Source organism: Microtus oregoni, unplaced genomic scaffold (assembly GCF_018167655.1).
Source record: "Microtus oregoni isolate MIOR12 unplaced genomic scaffold, Mior012 000002F_ref0000024, whole genome shotgun sequence".
NCBI lineage: Eukaryota > Metazoa > Chordata > Mammalia > Rodentia > Cricetidae > Microtus > Microtus oregoni.
This window is the reverse complement of record NW_024543061.1, coordinates 12,583,571-12,594,333: the sequence shown is the minus strand read 5'-3', so window position 1 is coordinate 12,594,333 and position 10,763 is coordinate 12,583,571. Positions and strand designations below refer to the sequence as shown.

At 47.4% G+C, this 10,763-nt stretch overlaps 1 protein-coding gene across 1 annotated transcript; it reads right to left on the bottom strand.

Moving 5' to 3' along the window:
- Nucleotides 1–2,571: 2,571 nt before the first annotated feature.
- LOC121466138 (zinc finger matrin-type protein 1-like) lies at nt 2,572–9,891 on the bottom strand. The gene is made up of 2 exons (XM_041679699.1): nt 9,713–9,891; nt 2,572–3,176 (listed from the first exon to the last, which is right to left on the bottom strand). The coding sequence occupies exon 2, from the start codon at nt 3,162–3,164 to the stop codon at nt 2,586–2,588; it is 579 nt and encodes a 192-aa protein (XP_041535633.1). The 5' UTR covers nt 3,165–3,176; nt 9,713–9,891; the 3' UTR covers nt 2,572–2,585.
- Nucleotides 9,892–10,763: the final 872 nt, after the last annotated feature.

Sequence of the window (10,763 nt, the reverse complement as noted above, 5' to 3'; positions counted from 1 at the left end):
TCTTTGAAAAGAAAAACTTAAATAATAAAAATATAAGCAAATTCATCTCAGAAAGAAATGCAACATTTTCCAAGCGGTGGTGGCTCCGCCTTTAATCCCAGCACTTGGGAGGCAGAGGCAGGCGGATCTCTGGGAGTTTGAGGCCAGCCTGGTCTACAAGAGCTAGTTCCAGGACAGGAACCAAAAAGCTACAGAGAAACCCTGTCTCGAAAAATCCAAAAAAAAAAAAAAAAATTCTGTCTCTACTTCCTGTATACCATAGGAGATCTGGGATTATAAACATATTCCTGACTTCATGTGGGATCTGGGGATTTGAACTCAGGTCCTCTTGCACAGTGAGAGTTTTGCCTACCAAATCACCTTCCCAGCATTTCTTGTCTAAATTAACAGGTGAAATCCTTACTCTGATATTTGGTTTATGATTTTGTAATTGGTAGAAATGGTTTGTCTAGTAGAATTTTATCAGTCAGGGCCAAATCAAAGCCACAATGGTACTTTAAGCAGAGAAAATTAAATATAAAAAAGTAACTAATAAAAAAGGTTAATTATCAAATGAGTACAAGAGGACTCTAGATCAAGCGTTGATGGGCCTTCTATAAAGGGCAGCCATATTTTGGGCTTTGTGGGCAAGAGTCACAGCCAAGACTATCACACATTACAACACAAAACAAACATCTGCCACGTTTTTATTGATGAAACCCAAGATAAAATGAGTGCATGCTTTTAAAACTGCATTATGCTTATCTATGGTGTGTTGAGGGCATAGGGAGTGGGTGCATGTCACACGTGGAGGTCAGAGAACAGCTTAGGGGAGATGGTTCTCTATCCTTCTGTCATGTGGGACCAAAGGATTGAACTCAGGTCGTCAGGCTTGACAACGAGGGCTTTCACCCACTGAGCCATTGGCCAGGCCCACAAATATGTGCTTTGAAATACATTTCAATTAATTAAGGCATCTCTACTTTGTATAGTTGAGATTCAAATGCGAGAACCACTGTCAGCTCAAGATGGCCAAGCAGGTGGCCGGCTGTGACCTGCAGGTGGTTGTTGGCCTGCCTGGGGCTTCATGGTTGGCTCTGAGGAGGTACAACTGGGGGAGGAAGGGGGGCTGAGGGTTCTGTGACTACTGAGATTTAGACTCTGCAGCTAGAACTGGTATCTACAGGTAGGATACATCCTCCACACCTCCCCATTTTTGTTTGTTTGTTTTTGAGAGACAGGGTTTCTCTGTAGCTTTGGAGCCTGTCCTGGAACTCTCTCTGTAGACCAGGCTGACCTTGAACTCACAGAGATCCACCTGCCTCTGCCTCCCCTGAGGGCTGGGATTAAAGGGCGTGCACCACCACAGTCCGGCCATTTTTGTTTCTTAAATATATTTAACTTTATTTTATGTACCTTGGCATCAGATCCCCTGAAACTGGACTTATGGACTGGATTACAGTGAGCCGCCTTGTGGGTGCTCGGAATTGAACCTGGGTCCTTTGGAAGAGTAGTCAGTGTTCTTAACTGCGAGCCATCTCTCCAGCCTCTCTCCCCGTTTTTTGTTACCAAGAAAAGGAGAAGCCAGGGAACAGGGAGGAACGGCCCCCATTTCCTGTTTCTATTCTACAACGACCTTCTAGTGCCATCTATTGGAGGAGACTACAAAGCCAAGTAGTAAAAGCAGGCTAGTTTGCAAGGTCCTGTTTTCAGAGGTGATAATTTGATAACGGGTAGGCATGCTAACAAAGTGGTAAAAGTGGTTTTCCCACTGTTTGTTGCCTTTACAAATATCTCCCGGAAAAGTCTCATAAGAAACAAACTTCCAAATAAAAATGAATGAATGAATGAATAAAGTGTGTTGCCGGAGCTGGCACTCTCCTTTTACAGCGTGGGTCCCAGGGATCAAACTCAGGTAAGCCAGGCTTGGGGGCAAGCACCTTTACCTAGCCCTCTCACTAGCCCAATGAAGGTTGGTCTACTCCTCACTGTCCACTCAATTCTTGTCTCCTGAGCCCACTCCTACCAGATACTCCAAGTCTTTCTGTGTTTATTTAATGCTTATTTTCAAGATCCTACTTTTTATAGATTTTATAGCAAAAGCTTCTGCTTTACACAAACTCTAAATGTTTTGGCAAATATATTAATTAATCTTTTTTAATAGTATCTGGCTTTCCGGGCAGTGGTGGCACACGCTGCCTTTTATCCCAGCACTCAGAGGCAGAGACAGACGGATCTCTGTGAGGCCTGCCTGATCTACAGAGAGAGTTCCAGGCCAGGCTCCAAAGCGACAGAGAAACCCCGTCTCATGCGAGAGCGTCTGCTGGTTAAAACACAGAACATCTCCAGCCTCCGTACCTAGAGCTGCCTTGATCGGCTGGCTTCTACAGCCCTGGCCTGTCGGCAAGCCCCAAAGGCCTTGGGCACTAAAGGGCGGTCACTGCTGGCACCAGCAGAGTGCCCCCAGGCAGATTCACAATTTTGACACCAGTACAGCAAATGGACCATGGCAGAAGACTGGCATCTATTGCTTTAAGGTCATTTATTCCATCCTCACTATCAGAACCAAGTCACTGACTCTTGGGACCCCAAATGCCTAAACATCATTAGCAACCACCCAAGATCGCTTCATCCCACAAATCCCTCTCCTCTGGTTCCTTCTTTCGATGAGACTGGCGCCTGCCTCTGGTGGGGTCTCTTCCATCATGGCGGGTCCCCTTTCTGTGCTTGGACTTCTCAGTACCTGTTAATTCTGATGAGAACTTCCTTCTCCTGGGGCCCTCCTCGTCTTTGCATGAAGTCCTCTCTCTGTGGTGTTTCCTCTTGGGCGACTCTTGCTCAGCACTGGCGGCTCCTCCCCGCTCCTGGTGCTGTGGCATTTCCTTTCTGTCTTGATTCTGGCTCTTCTGATGATAGCTTAGAGATTCCAGTCTTCGTCTGCAGTGAGGTGCCATGCTTTCCACGATCCACCTTTCATAGGAAGTAGAAGATCTGGGATGCTCTCCGAATGAGGGCATTGGAGCGCCAGAGTCGACACGGTCTCTTTCTTGGTAAACAGAGTTCTCTGCCATATTTCTGAAGTTGACTCTTGGATGTAACCCCCTGGCTTTCTGCTTTCTAATGAAATCTTCAAGCTCTTGTTGAAAAGAGTCATTGGTGTGAGGCTCTTCCATTACACTGGCCATGAACAGATTTCTCTAGAATGAAATGGGAGGACCTTCTGTTAGTGCATCGCTTTGCTTACGACATTTTCTCTGTTCTAAGGGAGAGTGTTACGTTACACATCACACAGTAAACAGCAAGTAGTCACCGATGTTGGACAGGAGCACTTTTGACATACTGGGGATGGGACAGTACAAGGGAGGAGGAAAAGGATTGCTCTTGTCGTTTTGTTTTAAAAAACTGTACCGATGTGTGAGTATGGATTTGTACACAGCACCCACAAGGCCAACAGTGTCAGATGCCCCTGGGGAGACAGGTGCTTGTGGCCACCTTACGTAGGTGCTGGGAATCAAACTCTGGTCCTCTCCTCTTAACTGCTGAACCATTTCTCAAGTCTGCTTTTTATCTTTTTCAACATGGTGGCTTGATCCTACTAAGGAGCCTTAGCTGGCCTAGAACTCACTCTGTAGAATAGGCTGGAACTTGTGTTCCTTCTGTCTCTGCTGCCTGAGAGCTGGGATTACAAACATCTGTCATAGCTGGTGGGAAATGAGTCTTAAATCACTGCAAATGTTAGGTTCTAAATAAAGGTAGAACATAGTAGTGTATAGCACGTGTATGTGTGTTCCCACTTGAGTGTGCATTCATTGTGTGCAGCTGTACGTGTGTGAGCCTGCTAGAGGCTAAGCTCGGGTATTATTCCTCAGAAGCTTTGTTCTTTGATGGGATCTCTCGTTGGGAGCTAGGGGTCTCTCGTTGGGAACCAGGGGTCTCTCGTTGGGAGCCAGGGGTCTCTCATTGGGAGCCAGGGGTCTCTCGTTGGGAGCCAGGGGTCTCTCATTGGGAGCCAGGGGTCTCTCGTTGGGAGCCAGGGCTTGCCCTTTAGGATAGGATGCCTGGTAGTGATCCCTTGGATCTTCTGTCTCGGCCTCAGCACGGGGGTCACACATGTACCACAAGTTTTCACGAGGGTGCTGGAGATCGAACTCAGCACTTGTGTTTGCCCTGCAAGCACTCTTTGGACTGAGCTGGCACCAGAGCTCAAGAGTAACACATACTAGTGGGTAGAGGGTTCACCAATGGAATGGTTGTGACAGGTCTGAAAATCAGAGTTTGGGCTACAGAGATAAGGTTGGCAGCTTACCGCCCTCTGTATAACTCTAGCTCCAGGGAATCCTATGCCCTTTTTTGGTCTCTGCAGGCACTGCATGCAGATTGTACATAGATAGGCACTCAAGCACACACATATACACAAAATAAAAATGAATATTTTTTAAAAAATCAGGTAATTTTAGACCTTTTTTTTTTTGATTTTTGAGATAGGGTTTCTCTATAGCTTTGGAGCCTGTCCTGGCACTCACTCTGTAGACCAGGCTGGCTTCAGACTCACAGAGATCCGCCTGCCTCTGCCTCCTGAGTGCTGGGATTAAAGGCGGGTCTCCACCATCAGGCCTAGATCTTTTCTTTATACCATAAATACTATTCCATGTATAAGATTAAGACTTTGTGTGTGTGTGTTGTTATTGAGACAGGGTTTCTCTGTGACTTTGGACCTTGTCCTGGAACTCATTCTGTAGACCAGGCTGGCCTCAAACTTGTAGAGATCCGCTTATCTCTGCCTCCCAAGTGCTGGGATTAAAGGCATGCAACACCACCTCCCAGCGAGATGAAGACATTTAAAGAAAAAAACACAAAGAGACTATCATGCAACTAAACTAAACTGGAATTATGCCAGGCATGATTTTTCAGGGTTCCAGCACTTGAGAGGCAGAGGCAAGTGATCTTCATGAACTTGAGGCCAACCTGGTCTATGCAGTAAACTCCATGCCAGTCAATGCTACATAATGAGACCATGTTTAAAAACAACAACAACAACAAAAACCTAGGAGAATGAGGACCAGCAGCAGCCAATGGGCCACTGGTGGCCTATTCAGAAACCTTGACTTCATTTTACTCTATGGTTTTCTTTCCATTTAACTAAAGTAATTTAATTCTAACAAAAAGCCTGTTGTATAGGTGGTACCTATCATACAATCTAATCTGCTATTCTACCCTTCTGGGCTAATTGTTGCTCTATCATAAATAAAATTATAAATGCAATTCACTAACTGTGAGGTCAGATTTGCCATGTTGGCTTGAGATTTAATATCCCCCCAAAAAATATATATAGTCATGTGCTACATAACATTTTAGCCAAGGACAGAATTTATATATACAGCGGAGGTCCCTAAGATTGTATTGCTGGGCCGGTGAGATTGTTCAGTAGGTAAAGGCACTTACTGACAAGCCTGATGACCGCAGTTCAATACTTGGGACCTACAAACTGTCCTCTGACCTTCACATGCCCTGTGGCATCTGTGCAAGCACACACCACACACACACACACACACACACACACACACACACACACACCACACACACACACACACACTAAAGATATACTACATTTTTTTAATGAAAATCTCCTTAAGGCAAAACAAAACAAAGACTGCGTGCGGCATAGTGACCACACAGCTGTCGTACTTGGCAGGCAGGCACTCCTGTCACTTAGCATTTCTTAATATGGCCGGGCCGTGGTGGCGCACATCTTTAATCCCAGCCCTCTGTGAGTTCGAGGCCAGCCTGGTCTACAAGAGCTAGTGCCAGGAAAGGCTCCAAAGCTGTCTTGAAAAACCAAAAAACAAACAAACAAACAAAAAGCCCCCACATTTCTTGATATGTCATCTGTGTTGATAAGCAAAGCGCAGCTATGTTAATATCCAGTTTCTATTTCTATTTCATAGTGGGTGTATATAATTAAGAGAGCTGCCTGGCATGCTGGAACAGGTTTGAAACGTGATTTTATTTTAACCAAGTCTCTAAATTCAGGTTCTTTGTGGTTTTAGGTCTGGCTAATGAAGCAACAGTGTTCTGGATACACAGTCTGCCGTGGATATAGGGTTCGAACATGGAGGCAGGCTCTGGGGCCAAGGCTCCCATTCTTATGCCTTCCAGCCTAATTCTAAAGCAGATGTGGAAGCTGAAGTTCCCACCAGGGACTTAGGTCTTTCTCCTTTTCCACTGCCTTTCCGTATCCCCCCACCCTTTTTGCAAGAAAAGGGTCTCAGGTAGCCCAGGACTGGCCTGGAACACTCTGTTCTCAAAGATGGCCTTGAACTTCTGATCCTCCAGCCTTTGTCTCTCAAATCCTGAAGGAAGGTACAGGCCACCACCCTCTCTGGCTTGTGTGGTGCTGGAGGGCAGGCAAGGGCTTCATGTTCATTACCCCTGAGCTACACCCCCAGTCTTGGCTTCTAAATTTTGTGTGTGGAGGGAGTTAAATTGAGTTCAGATTTGGTTGAAGTAAAATGATTTTCACTGGCCTCAGGCTGTTTCTTCAATGTGGAAAGAAAAAGAGCAAACTTCTGACAGAGATACCCATGGTAGTAATGGGAAGGTGTTAGCACCCTGGTGCTCTGTAAGGTGCCAGGGAGAAAGCCAGTGTCCACCCATGGGGGAGGCTCTCAGGAGCACGGTGTGGCTTGGTTTCACTTCCTGATCCTAGGCGAGCCTCTACGAGCAGGCCACACATCCAGATGTGACTTAGGAACCACTCTGCCCTGTACTCCTGTGCCAACCTGCTTGATTGCCATTTTCAGCACTTCAGCTCCTCTGCTTGAGTGCCCTGTGGTGTGAGCTGGCAGTTTACTGTGTGTCCCTTCTGCTGCAGTTCCTCTGAGCCAGGCTTGACCTTGAGCACACCCAAGCTTCCAGTTTTGCTGATGCTAAGATAATAGATGACCTTTGAGCCCACCCCAAAATGCAGAACAAGGGCTGGGGGTGTAGTGTGGAGAACTCGGGGTGGCCATATTTAATCTCCAGCACTCCCTCTTTAGGCAGAGCTGTTCTGGTAAAAAGGCCTGGGTTGTCTTCTAGGGACAAGAGGAGAAGAGGAAGTCAGGGGTGGTGACACTGGGCGGAACGACTGCTCACTTCTTTCCCTGCCAATGACCTTCTTTAAATAGGGCTTAGACCTTGGCAGAAAACAAGGGCACCCAAGTTCACCAAGTCTACCTACTCAGCTTCCATGGGGTTTACCTACTGCCCTCCATTTTGCAATTCAATGCCCCCCCCAATTTTATTGCATTCATTTTTATTTTGTGTGGGCATGTGCATAAATGGGGGGCATACATATTCTGTGGCACATGAGTAGTCAGAGGACAACTTTGGGGAGTCGGTTCTTTCCTTCGCCATGTAGGACCAAGCTCAGGTCATCAGCCTTGGCAGTGAGAGCTTTACTCACTGGTCCATATCACCCCCTTTAAAACTGGGCTTGGACTAGATCACTGTACTTCCTCTGGGATTGTGGTTCATGTGACCACACCCATCTAGTGCCTCAGTCTTCCTTCTACTTTGGCCCACCTAGGAGCCAATTTCCAAGAAGCAACAACAGAATTGATTTAAGATTCATTGGATCGTGTCATTGCCAGCTGAAAACCCCACGTTTCTCTTTGGTCACCCACTCTGAGCCTCGTCTTCCCCACAGTATTTATTCTTTTCACCCTGTTTAGGATCCAGGCTTCCTCTCTGGCCATGAAACATGAACTGGGGTTGTCAGGAATTCCTATCCCCTAGTCAAGATGAGCTGGAGTTTTGTTTTGGTTTTTTGTTTTTGGGGGGTTTGTTTTGTTTTGAGGCAGGGTTTCTCTATGTAGCCCTGGCTGGCCTGGAACTAGCTCTTATAGACCAGGCTGGCCTTGAATTCACAAAGATCCATCTGCCTTTGCCTCCCAAGGGCTGAGGTTAAAGGCACACCACCACCACCCGGCTATGCTTCTCGTAATGTATCCAAGAGAATACTGCTATATGTACATCAGAAAGAAAAAAAGTGGGGGGCAAGCCAGGTGGTGGTACATGTCGTCAATCCCAGAGACAAGCAGATCTCTGTGAGTTTGAGGCCAGCCTGGTCTACCAAGTGAGTTCCAGGACGTGCTCCAAAGCTACAGAGAAACCCTGTCTCGAGAAAATAAAAACAAAAAAATGACAAGCCGGGTGGTGGTGGTGTTGCATGGCTTTAATCCCAGCACTCGGGAGGCAGAGAGACAGGCAGATCTGTGGGTTTGAGGCCAGCCTGATCTATAGAGGGAGATCCAGGACCCTGTCTTGAAAAGCTCAGAGGGGGAGAGGGGGAGAGAGAGAGAGAGAGAGAGAGAGAGAGAGAGAGAGAGAGAAATGTCAAGGAAAAAAAGCCTAAGAAATATTTAGTTGAGAAAAGGGTGGGAAAGGAAGAAAACTGCCACGCTGAGGCCAGATGCTTCCTTCAGTTCTGAGTTCTCCCTGGATGCAGAAGGCTCTAGGCCGTGCTCACCACACGGGAATCTCCTTAGCTGGAGGAGCCCTTCCTGCCTGTGCTGCTCCTCACCAGCGCCCACCTGTCCTCACTGATGGCCTCTGCTGCTCTTGGCTTCTTCTCTACCTCGAGGAAGTCCCATCAATTATGGCTTTCCTTTTCCCTTGTTTCATCTATCCAAAGAAGGCTTTGAACTCTCGGAGGCCTTTTCTGACCCTACCCCCAGAGCACTGGAATTAGAGGCACGTACCACCACACCCAGCTTTATGCTGGGCTAGGGCTCTGTGCACGCTAGACAAACACTTGGTCAATTGTGCTATACCCCAGCCCACGGCTCCACTTTTAGTACCAAAATGCTCCTTCCAGAATCACACTGCGATATCACTTCTGGACTGGGGACACTCCCTCACTTGGGCTCACCGCTCCGGCTCACCGAGTCTGTTTCCAAACTCAGAATAATCCCTTTAGTTTCCTCTCATTTGCTCAAAGGTTTCCCTCCTTCAAGGGGAAGGTCAATTGTCTACTGGTCGCCCACAGACCGTGCATCCTCAAGACAATTTTTCTCTTGCTCTGGCCTTCCAAACACAGTCTCTGCCAGAAGGGTACATACAGGCACACTGGTCTCCAAGCCTTTGTGCTCCATGTCCCTAAGCAAGCACACCGAAAGATTAATTATCACCTAGGCCTTGGTTGGAATGCAACCTCAGCTTTGATGACCTCCACGACGTCCCTCTGCTATCCCCTGCGTTATCATTCCCTAAGCTTCCCCGCGTGCCATGCAAGCTCAGTGGACGATTGCGAATCGGGTATGGTGGCGCGTGCCTGTAAGACCAGCACCAGGGAGGCTGAAGCAGGATTTTGAGTGTAGAGCTAGCTGGGCTACCGAGTCTTAGTTCAGCCTTGGCTGTCGTCGCAAATAGCTGATTCCAGTGCTTCCCTTCTCCTGGGTTCCCTGCTGCTGCCGGTCCCTTCTCTCACCCAGTACACACAAAGCAGCAAGAGCTAACACTTTCTCACACCAGGTTCCTTCTAACTTCCCCCACTGCACGCAAGGTCCTCACGAGCAGAGATTCTCTGTTCACCACTGTTTCCTCACCACGCCCAGCTCTGCCTGGCGTCAGCTAGGTGCTTCACGAAGAAACCAGTGAAGAAAGGCCCTGACCTCTCCTTACGTTTTGAGGTTCACTAGGAACCCCAGATCCAAGCAGCCCACCCTTCCAGTCCCAGCGTTCCCTTGTGTACCTGAGTTGTGGTCCTTACTAGTGCTCCAAAATGCCACCAAACTTCAGAGTGAAAGAGAAACACGTTTGGGTCAGTTCCTATGTGGAACGATCACCTTGAATAGTTACTGAGAAAGACTGCCACACACAATTCCTGACCTTCTCAAGCTCACGAGCCTTAGGGGTCCTTAATGCAGAAGACCTGTGGATACCACAAAGCCCCAGGGTCTACCTGACTAGAATCTGCAGAAAAGGCCTCACACGGAAGGCGAGTTACAGGGAGCGCCGGAAGGAATCCCAGGCTCCCAGCGACTGTGCTAATCTCTCTTCTGGGCAGGATGCCTGGGAGCCAAAAGTAGGAGGTCACGCCCCTTCCTATCTGGGTTCTGGTGCTTTTGCCTTCTCAACCTCTAATTCTAGGTCACAGAAATAAATCCAATCTTACACCTTAAAGGAACTGAGTAAAGACCTCAGTTGAGTTCACTGCCTGCAAATAACGACAAAAACCAGAATGTAGCCTCGTCAGCCTAGTCAATCCTGTCTGGAGTTTATCTTGAAAAAGCAAATAAGATGTTCCATTTTGCTGGGTGGTGGTGGCTCACGCCTTTAATCCCAGCACTCAGGAGGGAGAAGAAGGCAGATTTCTGTGAGTTCCAGGCCAGCCTGGTCTACAAGAGTTAGTTCCAGGACAGGCTCCAAAGTGACAGAGACACCTTGTCTTGGTGGGGGAGGGGAAAGCTATACAATTTTTTAGTATACTCCACCCCACCCCCACCAAGAACTTCCCCTCCTCCTCCTTCTTCTCCTTTTTGAGACAATCTCACTCTACAAAGGATGACTTTGAACTCCTTCTGGAGCTTTCTGGCTCCACTTCTTGGGTGTTAGGATTGTTGGCCTGAGTCAGCATGAGGGTTTATGTGCACTAAGGGTTGAACCCAGCGCTTCTAGTATGCTAGCTAGGCAAACACTCTTACCAACCAATCCTAAATGCTGTACTTTGAAAAATATTGTCAAATTCACCAACTAATCTTTCAGGGTTAATTTTCCCCCTATTCATCTTTTGAATTATAATT